The 18,633-nt window shown below is 56.7% G+C and overlaps 1 protein-coding gene across 1 annotated transcript in view; it reads right to left on the bottom strand.

The window, feature by feature from the left end:
- NfI (Nuclear factor I) overlaps positions 1-18,633 on the bottom strand; it is a gene marked incomplete in the record, with an annotated part of 283,358 nt that overhangs the window by 186,542 nt on the left and 78,183 nt on the right. Inside the window, 2 exon segments of the mRNA XM_069309428.1 lie at positions 4,593-4,776; positions 10,454-10,645. Of these exon segments, the coding sequence (XP_069165529.1) occupies positions 4,593-4,776; positions 10,454-10,645 (376 nt within the window).

The raw sequence follows: 18,633 nt of genomic DNA, 5'->3' as shown, positions 1-18,633 counted from the left end.
ATAAGCATCTTATTGCGTTTTAATTACAATTATTACTTAACCTATACCGTTAATAGGTTGTCAACTTCTTCCCAGTGATAGGTTGTCAACTTCAACTTCCAGGGGGTTGTCCTACCTCCCTGGGGGAGGAAGGTGGTGAGGCAGGCCCCCGTGGCCCCGAGACTGTCCTACCCCCCCTGGGGGAGGAAGGTGATGAGGCAGGCCCCCAGACTGTCCTACCCCCCCCCCCTGGGGGAGGCAGGACCCCGTGGCCCCCAGACTGTCCTACCCCCCCCCCTGGGGGAGGCAGGACCCCGTGGCCCCCAGACTGTCCTACCCCCCCCCTGGGGGAGGAAGGTGGTGAGACAGGCCCCCAGACTGTCCTACCCCCCCTGGGGGAGGCAGGACCCCGTGGCCCCCAGACTGTCCTACCCCCCCCTGGGGGAGGAAGGTGGTGAGACAGGCCCCCAGACTGTCCTACCCCCCCCCTGGGGGAGGCAGGACCCCGTGGCCCCCAGACTGTCCTACCCCCCCCCCCCTGGGGGAGGAAGATGGTGAGGCAGGCCACCATGGGCCCCAGACTGTCCTACCCCCCTGGGGGAGGAAGATGGTGAGGCAGGCCACCATGGGCCCCAGACTGTCCTACCCCCCTGGGGGAGGAAGGTGGTGAGGCAGGCCACCAGACTGTCCTACCCCCCCCTGGGGGAGGAAGGGGGCGAGGCAGGCCCCCGTGGCCCCCAGACTGTCCTACCCCCCCTGGGGGAGGAAGGTGGGGAGGCAGGCCCGCGTGGCCCCAAGACTGTCCTACCCCCCCTGGGGGAGGAAGGTGGGGAGGCAGGCCCCCGTGGCCCCCAGACTGTCCTACCCCCCCCTGGGGGAGGAAGGTGGGGAGGCAGGCCCGCGTGGCCCCCAGACTGTCCTACCCCCCTGGGGGAGGAAGGTGGTGAGGCAGGCCCCCGTGGCCCCCAGACTGTCCTACCCCCCTGGGGGAGGCAAGCCCCTGTGGCCCCCAGACTGTCCTACCCCCCCCCCCTGGGGGAGGAAGGTGGGGAGGCAGGCCCCCGTGGCCCCCAGACTGTCCTACCCCCCCTGGGGGAGGAAGGTGGGGAGGCAGGCCCGCGTGGCCCCCAGACTGTCCTACCCCCCTGGGGGAGGAAGGTGGTGAGGCAGGCCCCCGTGGCCCCAAGACTGTCCTACCCCCCTGGGGGAGGCAAGCCCCTGTGGCCCCCAGACTGTCCTACCCCCTGGGGGAGGCAGGCCCCCGTGGCCCCCAGAGTGTCCTACCCCCCTTCCCCCTGGGGGAGGAAGGTGGGGAGGCAGGCCCCCGTGGCCCCCAGACTGTCCTACCCCCCCCCCCTGGGGGAGGAAGGTGGTGAGACAGGTCCCCACGGCCCCCAGACTGTCCTACCCCACCCTGGGGGAGGAAGGTGGTGAGGCAGGCCCCCGTGGCCCCCAGACTGTCCTACCCCCCCCCCTGGGGTAGGAAGGTGGTGAGGCAGGCCCCCAGACTGTCCTACCCCCCCCCCCTGGGGGAGGAAGGTGGTGAGGCAGGTCCCCGCGGCCCCCAGACTGTCCTACCCCACCCTGGGGGAGGAAGGTGGTGAGGCAGGCCCCCGTGGCCCCCAGACTGTCCTACTCCCCTGGGGGAGGAAGGTGGTGAGGCAGGCCCCCGTGGCCCCAAGACTGTCCTACCCCCCTGGGGGAGGAAGATGGTGAGGCAGGCCCCCGTGGCCCCCAGACTGTCCTACCCCCCTGGGGGAGGAAGGTGGTGAGGCAGGCCCCCGTGGCCCCCAGACTGTCCTACCCCCCTGGGGGAGGAAGGTGGTGAGGCAGGCCCCCGTGGCCCCCAGACTGTCCTACCCCCCTGGGGGAGGAAGGTGGTGAGGCAGGCCCCCGTGGCCCCCAGACTGTCCTACCCCCCTGGGGGAGGAAGGTGGTGAGGCAGGCCCCCGTGGCCCCCAGACTGTCCTACCCCCCTGGGGGAGGAAGGTGGTGAGGCAGGCCCCCGTGGCCCCAAGACTGTCCTACCCCCCTGGGGGAGGCAAGCCCCTGTGGCCCCCAGACTGTCCTACCCCCTGGGGGAGGCAGGCCCCCGTGGCCCCCAGACTGTCCTACCCCCCTGGAGGAGGCAGGCCCCCGTGGCCCCAAGACTGTCCTACCCCCCCCCCTGGGGGAGGCAGGCCCCCGTGGCCCCCAGACTGTCCTACCCCCCCCCTGGGGGAGGCAGGCCCCAGTGGCCCCAAGACTGTCCTACCCCCCCCCCTGGGGGAGGCAGGCCCCTGTGGCCCCCAGACTGTCCTACCTCCCTGGGGGAGGCAGGCCCCCAGATTGTCCTACCCCCCTGGGGGAGGCAGGCCCCCGTGGCCCCCAGACTGTCCTACCCCCCCTGGGGGAGGCAGGCCCCCGTGGCCCCCAGACTGTCTTACCCCCCTGGGGGAGGCAGGCCCCCGTGGCCCCCAGACTGTCTTACCCCCCTGGGGGAGGCAGGCCCCCGTGGCCCCAGACTGTCCTACCCCCCCTGGGGGAGGCAGGCCCCCGTGGCCCCCAAACTGTCCTACCCCCCTGGGAGAAGCAGGCCCCCGTGGCCCCCAGACTGTCCTACCCCCCCCCCTTGGGTTAGGAAGACTGCTGATGACATTCCACTGAGACATAAAATATATATATAAGATCAAGACCATTCCCATGAAGCATCAGTCGTGGTGACTGGTCCCCCCGTGGCACTGAACTGTCCTCTACCGCCCAACCTCAGTCACCACTGCTGCTTCCACCCTCTCAACCCCCTTCCCTACCTTGTGTTTCATCCACTCACCCTCTCCCTCCCCTTTGTTTCATCCACTCACCCACTCCCTCCCCTGTGTTTCATCCACTCACCCACTCCCTCCCCTGTGTTTCATCCACTCACCCACTCCCTACCCTGTGTTTCATCCACTCACCCACTCCCTCCCCTGTGTTTCATCCACTCACCCACTCCCTACCCTGTGTTTCATCCACTCACCCACTCCCTCCCCTGTGTTTCATCCACTCACCCACTCCCTACCCTGTGTTTCATCCACTCACCCACTCCCTTCCCTTTGTTTCATCCACTCATCCACTCCCTCCCCTTTGTTTCATCCACTCACCCACTCCCTCCCCTTTGTTTCATCCACTCACCCACTCCCTTCACTGTGTGTCATCCACTCACCCACTCCCTTCCCTGTGTGTCATCCACCCAACTCCAGCCTTCATAACCATACGTGCGGTGCCCCGGAGGAAGTTCCACAATCAACAACACACTAGCAAGAAGAGAAAATATAACGCAAAAGGAATGCACATGTATGGAACCAAAGGCAAAAAATGCAGTTTCGCGCATAACAGAAAATGCTGGAATACGCCAAGGCGGAGAACATGCCAATATGGTATAGAGGGCAAAGTTTCCCCTGTCAAATCTCATTTAAAGATAGGAGATGCGAGGATAATTATCCCAAATGCCCAGATTTTCCACGTGAGGGGGAACTGAGCATTATAGATTTGAGGAAGACCAATATTGTGAACAAATCCACAAGGGCCGTGACGGGGATTCGAACCTGCGTCCGGGAGCATCCCAGACACTGGCTTATTAGACTCATGACCATCCACATGACCAGGGGGTTATCTTGAGATGATTTCGGGTCTTTAGTGTCCCCGGGGCCCGGTCCTCGACCAGGCCTCCACCCCTAGGAAGCAGCCCGTGACAGCTGACTAACACCCAGGTACCTATTTTACTGCTAGGTAACAGGGGCATAGGGTGAAAGAAACTCTGCCCATTGTTTCTCGCCGGCGCCTGGGATCGAACCCGGGACCACAGGATCACAAGTCCAGTGTGCTGTCCGCTCGGCCGACCGGCTCCCAAGCTCAGGCTCAGTCGATACACGGGGTATACAAGGTCAGTCGATACAGGCAGTGTCTGGGATGCTCCCGGACGCAGGTTCGAATCCCCGTCACGGCCCTTGTGGATTTGTTCATTTGATGCATCATGTTAGTGTGATTTCTGTGTGTAAAGACCAACATTATATTTCTAATTTGTTTTCATAACAGAAACAGTAGGACAGAATAAGAGAACATATTAGATGGGAACAGACAGAAACATTGCAAGACTACGGATTGGAATGGTGAAATGCACCAGATTGGACCCCAAGTGGTTAACAACCACACGCCTACAACACTCCCCCCAATACCACACAAACCTTGCATCATAAATCACGCTTCACAACACAACTATTACAACCAAAATGTTATGAATCATTGCCAAAACCCCAACACAGTTTGAAAGAGAACTCTGAATTTGAAAGAGAACTCTGAAACCCAACAGAGGTGACAATAGAAGCAAGGAGACATTACTGAAATACAGGAAATACATAGAACATACACGGCATACAGAGACACGATACAAAATAAATTAATGTGACCGTCTCTAAGTTCAACAAAAATACTCACCAGAGACGTCCCAAATTTACACAGTAACACAATGATTAAAAAAATTAATGTAGATGTTTCCTTACCGTGAAGCAGAGGTTGAGTACACTAGCGGAGACACACAAGCACCTTGAGGCACCAGCGGCGTGTGTGATACAGGTAAACTGAGAGAAAGCACTTACCATTCATGGTAATAAAGTTGGAGAGGTAGAGATCAAGTTCACGGACGGAAACATTAATATGGTAGGGGTTGACACAGAGAGCTGGGTGGAGACAGTCTGGGGACTTCTCTAACCTCTCTCCATCTGTCGACTCCAGCGGGATGGACTTGAACAGTATCACCATCACCAAGTCCAGCCGCCACACCTGTAGGGATACACACACGTGTAGAGTGTCAGTCCACCTGCTCTCAAGGTGCACGGTACAACAGTGAGACACAGTATGAGACACACAGTATGAGAGTGAGGGACAATAAAGTATACACCGCCTGGCGGAGGTATGGGTGCACCATGAAGGGAAATCTCCTATTTTATGGGTCCCATTTTTCCCATTAATGAGCCGATGTCAATGGCGCGACAACATGGCAGACTCCCCATCCCCCCTCCACCCCCACACAGGCACACACGCGCACACACACACGCACGCGCACGTACACACAGACACTTTGGGTGTCCGCCCACTCTCCCCCACACTGTGTGGGACCACCATATCTACCCTCAGTACACCGTGACCACCATATCTACCCTCAGTACACCACAGGGACCACCATATCTACCCTCAGTACACCACAGGGACCACCATATCTACCCTCAGTACACCACAGGGACCACCATATCTACCCTCAGTACACCACAGGGACCACCATATCTACCCTCAGTACACCACAGGGACCACCATATCTACCCTCAGTACACCACAGGGACCACCATATCTACCCTCAGTACACCGTGGGGACCACCATATCTACCCTCAGTACACCACAGGGACCACCATATCTACCCTCAGTACACCACAGGGACCACCATATCTACCCTCAGTACACCACAGGGACCACCATATCTACCCTCAGTACACCACAGGGACCACCATATCTACCCTCAGTACACCACAGGGACCACCATATCTACCCTCAGTACACCACAGGGACCACCATATCTACCCTCAGTACACCACAGGGACCACCATATCTACCCTCAGTACACCACAGGGACCACCATATCTACCCTCAGTACACCACAGGGACCACCATATCTACCCTCAGTACACCACAGGGACCACCATATCTACCCTCAGTACACCGCAGGGACCACCATATCTACCCTCAGTACACCACAGGGACCACCATATCTACCCTCAGTACACCACAAGGACCACCATATCTACCCTCAGTACACCACAAGGACCACCATATCTACCCTCAGTATACCACAGGGACCACCATATCTACCCTCAGTACACCACAAGGACCACCATATCTACCCTCAGTACACCGTGGGGGCCACCATATCTACCCTCAGTACACCACAGGGACCAGCATATCTACCCTCAGTACACCACAAGGACCACCATATCTACCCTCAGTACACCACAGGGACCACCATATCTACCCTCAGTACACCGTGGGGGCCACCATATCTACCCTCAGTACACCACAGGGACCAGCATATCTACCCTCAGTACACCGTGGGGACCACCATATCTACCCTCAGCACACCACAGGGACCACCATATCTACCCTCAGTACACCGCAGGGACCATCATATCTACCCTCAGTACACCACAGGAACCACCATATCTACCCTCAGTACACCGCAGGGACCATCATATCTACCCTCAGTACACCACAGGGACCAGCATATCTACCCTCAGTACACCGTGGGGCCACCATATCTACCCTCAGTACACCGTGGGGGCCACCATATCTACCCTCAGTACACCACAGGAACCACCATATCTACCCTCAGTACACCGCAGGGACCATCATATCTACCCTCAGTACACCACAGGGACCAGCATATCTACCCTCAGTACACCGTGGGGCCACCATATCTACCCTCAGTACACCGTGGGGGCCACCATATCTACCCTCAGTACACCACAGGGACCAGCATATCTACCCTCAGTACACCGTGGGGCCACCATATCTACCCTCAGTACACCGGGGGACCACCATATCTACCCTCAGTACACCGGGGGACCACCATATCTACCCTCAGTATACCGGGGGGACCACCATATCTACCCTCAGTACACCTCAGGGACCACCATATCTACCCTCAGTACACCACAGGGACCACCATATCTACCCTCAGTACACCACAGGGACCACCATATCTACCCTCAGTACACCACAGGGACCACCATATCTACCCTCAGTACACCGTGGGGACCACCATATCTACCCTCAGTACACCTCAGGGACCACCATATCTACCCTCAGCACACCACAGGGACCACCATATCTACCCTCAGTACACCGTGGGGCCACCATATCTACCCTCAGTACACCACAGTGACCACCATATCTACCCTCAGCACACCACAGGGACCACCATATCTACCCTCAGTACACCGTGGGGACCACCATATCTACCCTCAGTACACCGTGGGGCCACCATATCTACCCTCAGTACACCACAGTGACCACCATATCTACCCTCAGTACACCACAGGGACCACCATATCTACCCTCAGTACACCACAGGAACCACCATATCTACCCTCAGTACACCGCAGGGACCATCATATCTACCCTCAGTACACCTCAGGGACCAACATATCTACCCTCAGTACACCACAGGAACCACCATATCTACCCTCAGTACACCGCAGGGACCATCATATCTACCCTCAGTACACCACAGGGACCACCATATCTACCCTCAGTACACCACAGGGACCACCATATCTACCCTCAGTACACCACAGGGACCACCATATCTACCCTCAGTACACCACAGGAACCACCATATCTACCCTCAGTACACCGCAGGGACCATCATATCTACCCTCAGTACACCACAGGGACCACCATATCTACCCTCAGTACACCGCAGGGACCACCATATCTACCCTCAGTACACCGGGGGACCACCATATCTACCCTCAGTACACCGCAGGGACCACCATATCTACCCTCAGTACACCGGGGGACCACCATATCTACCCTCAGTACACCGGGGGACCACCATATCTACCCTCTGTACACCGGGGGACCACCATATCTACCCTCAGTACACCGTGGGGACCACCATATCTACCCTCAGTACACCGGGGGACCATCATATCTACCCTCTGTACACCGGGGGACCACCATATCTACCCTCAGTACACCGCAGGGACCACCATATCTACCCTCAGTACACCGGGGGACCATCATATCTACCCTCTGTACACCGGGGGACCACCATATCTACCCTCAGTACACCACAAGGACCACCATATCTACCCTCAGTACACCGTGGGGACCACCATATCTACCCTCAGTACACCGTGGGGACCACCATATCTACCCTCAGTACACCGTGACCACCATATCTACCCTCAGTACACCACAGGGACCACCATATCTACCCTCAGTACACCACAAGGACCACCATATCTACCCTCAGTACACCACAGGGACACCATATCTACCCTCAGCACACCTCAGGGACCACCATATCTACCCTCAGTACACCACAGGGACCACCATATCTACCCTCAGTATACCGGGGGGACCACCATATCTACCCTCAGTACACCACGGGGACCACCATATCTACCCTCAGTACACCACAGGGACACCATATCTACCCTCAGTACACCACAGGGACACCATATCTACCCTCAGTACACCACAGGGACACCATATCTACCCTCAGTACACCACAGGGACCACCATATCTACCCTCAGTACACCACAAGGACCACCATATCTACCCTCAGTACACCACAGGGACCACCATATCTACCCTCAGTACACCACAAGGACCACCATATCTACCCTCAGCACACCTCAGAGACCACCATATCTACCCTCAGTACACCACAGGGACCACCATATCTACCCTCAGTACACCACAGGGACCACCATATCTACCCTCAGTACACCGTGACCACCATATCTACCCTCAGTACACCACGGACCACCATATCTACCCTCAGTACACCACAGGGACCACCATATCTACCCTCAGTACACCACAGGGACCACCATATCTACCCTCAGTACACCACAGGGACCACCATATCTACCCTCAGTACACAAGGACCACCATATCTACCCTCAGTACACCACAGGGACCACCATATCTACCCTCAGTACACCACAGGGACCACCATATCTACCCTCAGTACACCACAGGGACCACCATATCTACCCTCAGTACACCACAGGGACCACCATATCTACCATCAGTACACCACAGGGACCACCATATCTACCCTCAGTACACCGTGACCACCATATCTACCCTCAGTACACCGTGACCACCATATCTACCCTCAGTACACCGTGACCACCATATCTACCCTCAGTACACCACAGGGACCACCATATCTACCCTCAGTACACCACAGGGACACCATATCTACCCTCAGTACACCACAGGGACCACCATATCTACCCTCAGTACACCACAGGGACACCATATCTACCCTCAGTACACCACAGGGACCACCATATCTACCCTCAGTACACCACAGGGACACCATATCTACCCTCAGTACACCACAGGGACCACCATATCTACCCTCAGTACACCACAGGGACCACCATATCTACCCTCAGTACACCACAGGGACACCATATCTACCCTCAGTACACCACAGGGACCACCATATCTACCCTCAGTACACCACAGGGACACCATATCTACCCTCAGTACACCACAGGGACCACCATATCTACCCTCAGTACACCACAGGGACCACCATATCTACCCTCAGTACACCACAGGGACACCATATCTACCCTCAGTACACCACAGGGACACCATATATACCCTCAGTACACCTCAGGGACCAACATATCTACCCTCAGTACACCTCAGGGACCAACATATCTACCCTCAGTACACCACAGGGACCAACATATCTACCCTCAGTACACCACAGGGACACCATATATACCCTCAGTACACCACAGGGACCACCATATCTACCCTCAGTACACCACAGGGACCACCATATCTACCCTCAGTACACCACAGGGACCACCATATCTACCCTCAGTACACCACAGGGACACCATATATACCCTCAGTACACCTCAGGGACCAACATATCTACCCTCAGTACACCACAGGGACCACCATATCTACCCTCAGTACACCACAGGGACCACCATATCTACCCTCAGTACACCACAGGGACCACCATATCTACCCTCAGTACACCACAGGGACCACCATATCTACCCTCAGTACACCTCAGGGACCAACATATCTACCCTCAGTACACCACAGTGACCACCATATATACCCTCAGTACACCTCAGGGACCACCATATCTACCCTCAGTACACCACAGGGACACCATATCTACCCTCAGTACACCACAGTGACCACCATATCTACCCTCAGTACACCACAAGGACCACCATATCTACCCTCAGTACACCACAGGGACACCATATCTACCCTCAGTACACCACAGTGACCACCATATCTACCCTCAGTACACCACAAGGACCACCATATCTACCCTCAGTACACCACAAGGACCACCATATCTACCCTCAGTACACCGGGGGACCACCATATCTACCCTCAGTACACCACAGTGACCACCATATCTACCCTCAGTACACCACAGTGACCACCATATCTACCCTCAGTACACCACAGTGACCACCATATCTACCCTCAGTACACCACAGTGACCACCATATCTACCCTCAGCACACCTCAGGGACCACCATATCTACCCTCAGTACACCACAGGGACCACCATATCTACCCTCAGTACACCACAGGGACCACCAGGACCATCTACTATGAGTAGATATGGATGTACTCACAGTACAGATATGGATGTACTCACAACACAGATATGGACTCACCTTATCTGCCTGTCTGAGGCAGTCTATGCGTCTCATCTTGCCCTTCTGGTCCGGGTTTGAGAGGACACACATGGCCGGCTTCTTCCCGGTGATGGAGAGCACGAAGTCCTCCCTACACTCCTGGGTGATGTCCTTACGTAGCTTGCCCAGGAGGCGCGACGCCCACTTCTGCTTCACCTCGTTCTTCTCGCTCTGGCGGAGAGAGAGGTGTTGTTGTTTTTAGCTACTCAGAACGAAGTGTCTATGTAGCACGGGCTATGGTGAGGGTAAGGCAAGGCCGCGTAAAGTCTACGGAGATCACTACCCACATTTAGTTACTCACACACATACATTACATCTCTCTTAAAGTAACACTAACAACAGCCGTCAGCGGCACAGAGCTTACATCTTCAGAAGTAACACACTCCCCTGGAAACACAAACCGTAACTGTCTCTATTTTCCGCTTGTTACAACTTGTAGTAAAGTTGTTACATCTTGGCTTAACGTGTTTATGACGTATTAGAACGTTGTTACAACTTGTTATATTGGTTGTTATAACTGGTTAGGAGTTGTTAAAGCTTGTTCGAACGTTGTACCAACGTCGTTGTTTCGGTGTGTGTTTGGCGGGTCTACACCTCCCAAATTACAGAGTGCAGCACCCGACGCTAATTTTGGGGAGTTGTATTGTCTTGTTAACAGTTGTCAAGACAACAATTGCCACACTTGAGGCTGGGAACACACAGGCTGACACCACACCTGAGGGTGGGAACACACAGGCTGACACCACACTTGAGGCTGGGAACACACAGGCTGACACCACACCTGAGGGAGGGAACACACAGGCTGACGCCACACCTGAGGGTGGGAACACACAGGCTGACACCACACCTGAGGGAGGGAACACACAGGCTAACACCACACCTGAGGGAGGGAACACACAGGCTAACACCACACCTGAGGGTGGGAACACACAGGCTGACACCACACCTGAGGGAGGGAACACACAGGCTAACACCACACTTGAGGCTGGGAACACACAGGCTGACACCACACCTGAGGGAGGGAACACACAGGCTGACGCCACACCTGAGGGTGGGAACACACAGGCTGACACCACACCTGAGGGAGGGAACACACAGGCTAACACCACACCTGAGGGTGGGAACACACAGGCTGACACCACACCTGAGGGTGGGAACACACAGGCTGACGCCACACCTGAGGGTGGGAACACACAGGCTGACACCACACCTGAGGGTGGGAACACACAGGCTGACACCACACCTGAGGGTGGGAACACACAGGCTGACACCACACCTGAGGGTGGGAACACACAGGCTGACACCACACCTGAGGCAGGGAACACACAGGCTGACACCACACCTGAGGCAGGGAACACACAGGCTGACACCACACATGAGGGTGGGAACACACAGGCTGACACCACACCTGAGGGTGGGAACACACAGGCTGACGCCACACCTGAGGGTGGGAACACACAGGCTGACACCACACCTAAGGGTGGGAATACACAGGCTAACACCACACCTGAGGCTGGGAACACACAGGCTGACGCCACACCTGAGGGTGGGAACACACAGGCTGACGCCACACCTGAGGGTGGGAACACACAGGCTGACACCACACCTGAGGGTGGGAACACACAGGCTGACGCCACACCTGAGGGTAGGAACACACAGGCTGACACCACACCTAAGGGTGGGAATACACAGGCTAACACCACACCTGAGGCTGGGAACACACAGGCTGACGCCACACCTGAGGGTGGGAACACACAGGCTGACGCCACACCTGAGGGTGGGAACACACAGGCTGACACCACACCTGAGGGTGGGAACACACAGGCTGACGCCACACCTGAGGGTAGGAACACACAGGCTGACACCACACCTGAGGGTGGGAACACACAGGCTGACACCACACCTGAGGGAACACACAGGCTAACACCACACCTGAGGGTGGGAACACACAGGCTGACGCCACACCTGAGGGTGGGAACACACAGGCTGACGCCACACCTGAGGGTGGGAACACACAGGCTGACACCACACCTGAGGGTGGGAACACACAGGCTGACGCCACACCTGAGGGTAGGAACACACAGGCTGACACCACACCTGAGGGTGGGAACACACAGGCTGACACCACACCTGAGGGAACACACAGGCTAACACCACACCTGAGGGTGGGCACACACAAGCTAACACCACACCTGAGGGTGGGAACACACAAGCTAACACCACACCTGAGGCAGGGAACACACAAGCTAACACCACACCTGAGGCAGGGAACATACAGGCTGACACCACACCTGAGGGAACACACAGGCTGACACCACACCTGAGGGAGGGAACACACAAGCTAACACCACACCTGAGGGTGGGAACACACAGGCTAACACCACACCTGAGGGTGGGAACACACAAGCTAACACCACACCTGAGGGTGGGCACACACAAGCTAACACCACACCTGAGGGTGGGAACACACAAGCTAACACCACACCTGAGGCAGGGAACACACAAACTAACACCACACCTGAGGGTGGGAACACACAAGCTAACACCACACCTGAGGGTGGGAACACACAAGCTAACACCACACCTGAGGGTGGGAAAACACAAGCTAACACCACACCTGAGGCAGGGAACACACAAGCTAACACCACACCTGAGGGTGGGAACACACAAGCTAACACCACACCTGAGGGTGGGAACACACAAGCTAACACCACACCTGAGGGTGGGAACACACAAGCTAACACCACACCTGAGGGTGGGAACACACAAGCTAACACCACACCTGAGGCAGGGAACACACAAGCTAACACCACACCTGAGGGTGGGAACACACAAGCTAACACCACACCTGAGGCAGGAAACACACAAGCTAACACCACATCTGAGGCAGGGAACACACAGGCTAACACCACACCTGAGGCAGGGAACACACAGGCTAACACCACACCTGAGGGTGGGAACACACAAGCTAACACCACACCTGAGGCAGGGAACACACAAGCTAACACCACACCTGAGGGTGGGAACACACAAGCTAACACCACACCTGAGGCAGGAAACACACAAGCTAACACCACACCTGAGGCAGGGAACACACAGGCTAACACCACACCTGAGGCAGGGAACACACAGGCTAACACCACACCTGAGGGTGGGAACACACAAGCTAACACCACACCTGAGGCAGGGAACACACAGGCTAACACCACACCTGAGGCAGGGAACACACAGGCTAACACCACACCTGAGGGTGGGAACACACAAGCTAACACCACACCTGAGGCAGGAAACACACAAGCTAACACCACACCTGAGGCAGGAAACACACAAGCTAACACCACACCTGAGGCAGGGAACACACAAGCTAACACCACACCTGAGGCAGGGAACACACAAGCTAACACCACACCTGAGGGACGGAACACACAAGCTAACACCACACCTGAGGCAGGGAACGAGCGCGCGCGCACACACTCTCCCCTCACATAAACACAATGACAGTAAATATCATGACTATTGTACAGTTTCAAAAGACCATATAACGCCATCCGACCCCGTACAGGAGTACAACGAATCTGAACGCACTAACCGGTGAGTGCGTGAGTGAGTGCGTGAGTGAGTGCATGAGTGCGTGCGGTGACATAAATGGCAGTCAGCAAACTTGGGCCGAGAGGAACTCTGTGTCATAACCCAGGTTTAGGACGGGTATTAAACCTTGCTTTGGTCACCCCTCTTCACCCCCACCCCCCTCCCTCTCCCCCCTCCCCTTCCCCACACCCCCACCCCTTCCCCTCCCCTCCCCCCCCCCATTCCACCCTCATGCTCTGCTTGACATGCTTTGACGGAGAAGGAGGGGAAAGAGGAGGAGGAGGAGGCAGGATAGTGAAATAAGGGGAGAGGTGAGAGAGGGGAAACGGAAATGAGAGAGAAGCTGAGAATGAGGTGAGGTACTGAGAGTAAGATGAGTGAGGGAGAGAAAGGTGTGTGAGGGGAAAGGATACGTGTGAGGGGAGAGAGAATGAGGGAGAGGGATGTGGAAAGGCTGGTAGTTTAGATAGGGCATGAGAGACACGGGAGTGAGTAGAAGAGTTATGAGGATGATGAGAGAGTAAAGTGAGGGCCAGAATGCGCTCTAGGCTCTCTGGAGCTCTCAGTCCTAGGCTCTCTGGAGCTGTCAGTCCTAGGCTCTCTGGAGCTGTCAGCCCTCCAGGCTCTCTGGAGCTCTCAGCCCTCCAGGCTCTCTGGAGCTCTCAGCCACCAGGCTCTCTGGAGCTCTCAGCCACCAGTCTCTCTGGAGCTGTCAGCCCTCCAGGCTCTCTGGAGCTCTCAGTCACCAGGCTCTCTGGAGCTGTCAGCCTCCAGGCTCTCTGGAGCTCTCAGCCCCTAGGCTCTCTGGAGCTCTCAGCCTCCCAGGCTCTCTGGAGCTCTCAGCCCTCCAGGCTCTCAATAGCTCTCAGCCCTCCAGGCTCTCTGGAGCTCTCAGCCCTCCAGGCTCTCTGGAGCTCTCAGCCCTCCAGGTTCTCTGGAACTCTCAGCCTCCAGGCTCTCTGGAGCTCTCAGCCCTCCAGGCTCTCTGGAGCTCTCAGCCTCCAGGCTCTCTGGAGCTCTCAGCCTCCAGGCTCTCTGGAGCTCTCAACCTCCAGGCTCTCTGGAGCTCTCAGCCCTCCAGGCTCTCTGGAGCTCTCAGCCCCTAGGCTCTCTGGAGCTGTCAGCCCTCCAGGCTCTCTGGAGCTCTCTGCCCTCCAGGCTCTCTGGAGCTCTCAGCCCCTACGCTCTCTGGAGCTGTCAGCCCTCCAGGCTCTCTGGAGCTGTCAGCCCTCCAGGCTCTCTGGAGCTCTCAACCTCCAGACTCTCTGGAGCTCTCAGCCTCCAGGCTCTCTGGAGCTCTCAACCTCCAGGCTCTCTGGAGCTCTCTGCCCTCCAGGCTCTCTGGAGCTCTCAGCCCTCCAGGCTCTCTGGAGCTCTCAGCCCTCCAGGCTCTCTGGAGCTCTCAGCCCTCCAGGCTCTCTGGAGCTCTCAGCCCTCCAGGCTCTCTGCCCTCCAGGCTCTCTGGAGCTCTCAGCCTCCAGGCTCTCTGGAGCTCTCAGCCCCGGGCTCTCAGGAGCCCCAGGAGTCCTCTAAGACCACCCATGCACAGCGACCATCCCGCAAGCCCAACTGATAAAAAGACCACTTTGGTGACCATATGTGGTTCCTGTACCACTGCAGACTGGTGTCTGCTGTCGCCTGGACAACCGCTGCCTGAGGTGTCTGCTGTAGCCTGGACAACCGCTGCTTGAGGTGTCTGCTGTAGCCTGGACAACCGCTGCTTGAGGTGTCTGCTGTAGCCTGGACAACCGCTGCTTGAGGTGTCTGCTGTAGCCTGGACAACCGCTGCCTGAGGTGTCTGCTGTAGCCTGGACAACCGCTGCTTGAGGTGTCTGCTGTAGCCTGGACAACCGCTGCCTGAGGTGTCTGCTGTAGCCTGGACAACCGCTGCTTGAGGTGTCTGCTGTAGCCTGGACAACCTCTGCTTGAGGTGTCTGCTGTAGCCTGGACAACCGCTGCCTGAGGTGTCTGCTGTAGCCTGGACAACCGGTGCTTGAGGTGTCTGCTGTAGCCTGGACAACCGCTGCTTGAGGTGTCTGCTGTAGCCTGGACAACCGCTGCCTGAGGTGTCTGCTGTAGCCTGGACAACCTCTGCTTGAGGTGTCTGCTGTAGCCTGGACAACCGCTGCCTGAGGTGTCTGCTGTAGCCTGGACAACCGCTGCCTGAGGTGTCTGCTGTAGCCTGGACAACCGCTGCTTGAGGTGTCTGCTGTAGCCTGGACAACCGCTGCCTGAGGTGTCTGCTGTAGCCTGGACAACCGCTGCCTGAGGTGTCTGCTGTAGCCTGGACAACATCTGCTTGAGGTGTCTGCTGTAGCCTGGACAACCGCTGCCTGAGGTGTCTGCTGTAGCCTGGACAACCGCTGCCTGAGGTGTCTGCTGTAGCCTGGACAACATCTGCTTGAGGTGTCTGCTGTAGCCTGGACAACCGCTGCCTGAGGTGTCTGCTGTAGCCTGGACAACCGCTGCTTGTGGTGTCTGCTGTAGCCTGGACAACATCTGCTTGAGGTGTCTGCTGTAGCCTGGACAACCGCTGCCTGAGGTGTCTGCTGTATCCTGGACAACATCTGCTTGAGGTGTCTGCTGTAGCCTGGACAACCGCTGCCTGAGGTGTCTGCTGTAGCCTGGACAACATCTGCTTGAGGTGTCTGCTGTAGCCTGGACAACCGCTGCCTGAGGTGTCTGCTGTAGCCTGGACAACATCTGCTTGAGGTGTCTGCTGTAGCCTGGACAACCGCTGCCTGAGGTGTCTCCTGTAGCCTGGACAACCGCTGCCTGAGGTGTCTGCTGTAGCCTGGACAACCTCTGCTTGAGGTGTCTGCTGTAGCCTGGACAACCGCTGCCTGAGGTGTCTGCTGTAGCCTGGACAACCGCTGCTTAAGGTGTCTGCTGTAGCCTGGACAACCGCTGCCTGAGGTGTCTGCTGTAGCCTGGACAACCGCTGCCTGATGTGTCTGCTGTAGCCTGGACAACATCTGCTTGAGGTGTCTGCTGTAGCCTGGACAACCGCTGCCTGAGGTGTCTGCTGTAGCCTGGACAACCGCTGCCTGAGGTGTCTGCTGTAGCCTGGACAACATCTGCTTGAGGTGTCTGCTGTAGCCTGGACAACCGCTGCCTGAGGTGTCTGCTGAAGCCTGGACAACCGCTGCTTGAGGTGTCTGCTGTAGCCTGGACAACATCTGCTTGAGGTGTCTGCTGTAGCCTGGACAACCGCTGCCTGAGGTGTCTGCTGTAGCCTGGACAACATCTGCTTGAGGTGTCTGCTGTAGCCTGGACAACCGCTGCCTGAGGTGTCTGCTGTAGCCTGGACAACATCTGCTTGAGGTGTCTGCTGTAGTCTGGACAACCGCTGCCTGAGGTGTCTGCTGTAGCCTGGACAACATCTGCTTGAGGTGTCTGCTGTAGCCTGGACAACCGCTGCCTGAGGTGTCTGCTGTAGCCTGGACAACCGCTGCCTGAGGTGTCTGCTGTAGCCTGGACAACTGCTGCCGGAGGTGTCTGCTGTAGCCTGGACAACATCTGCTTGAGGTGTCTGCTGTAGCCTGGACAACATCTGCTTGAGGTGTCTGCTGTAGCCTGGACAACCGCTGCCTGAGGTGTCTGCTGTAGCCTGGACAACATCTGCTTGAGGTGTCTGCTGTAGCCTGGACAACCGCTGCCTGAGGTGTCTGCTGTAGCCTGGACAACATCTGCTTGAGGTGTCTGCTGTAGCCTGGACAACATCTGCTTGAGGTGTCTGCTGTAGCCTGGACAACCGCTGCCTGAGGTGTCTGCTGTAGCCTGGACAACATCTGCTTGAGGTGTCTGCTGTAGCCTGGACAACCGCTGCCTGAGGTGTCTGCTGTAGCCTGGACAACCGCTGCTTGAGGTGTCTGCTGTAGCCTGGACAACATCTGCTTGAGGTGTCTGCTGTAGCCTGGACAACCGCTGCCTGAGGTGTCTGCTGTAGCCTGGACAACCGCTGCCTGAGGTGTCTGCTGTAGCCTGGACAACATCTGCTTGAGGTGTCTGCTGTAGCCTGGACAACCGCTGCCTGAGGTGTCTGCTGTAGCCTGGACAACCGCTGCCTGAGGTTTCTGCTGTAGCCTGGACAACCGCTGCCTGAGGAAGAGTTCCATGTGGCCAGGGAGCCTCAGGCAACATGTGGACAGGGAGCATGTGACAGGCAGACAGTGTGTGTGCGAACAGGAGCAGAGGGAGGGTGTGGGGCCGAGAGCGAGAGGCGGGAAAGGCCGCCGTCGCCGCCGAAGAAGAATCTCTGCTACATAACACGGGTTTATGGCGGACTGTCTCAGTGACGTGCGGACCTGGATTCACGAAAGCAGTTACGCGAGTACTTAACGAACGTGTACATCTTTCCTCAACCTTTGACACCTTTGGTTACATTTATTAACCAGCTTACAAGCATGAAAACTTGCCAATCAACTGTTGGTATTGTTATAAACAGCCTCCTGGTACTTCGGAGCTCATTAACTGTTTAATAATTGGAAACTAAGCCGCTAAAAATTGAGAAAAACTAGTGGAAATAACTGGAAATAGTGGAAATAAAAAATTTAAATAAATAATGGATA

The sequence above is a fragment of the Procambarus clarkii genome, chromosome 65 (genome assembly GCF_040958095.1).
Source record: "Procambarus clarkii isolate CNS0578487 chromosome 65, FALCON_Pclarkii_2.0, whole genome shotgun sequence".
Taxonomy (NCBI): Eukaryota; Metazoa; Arthropoda; class Malacostraca; order Decapoda; family Cambaridae; genus Procambarus; species Procambarus clarkii.
Note: the sequence above shows the minus strand (reverse complement) of the source record. Positions and strands in the feature narration are given on the sequence as shown.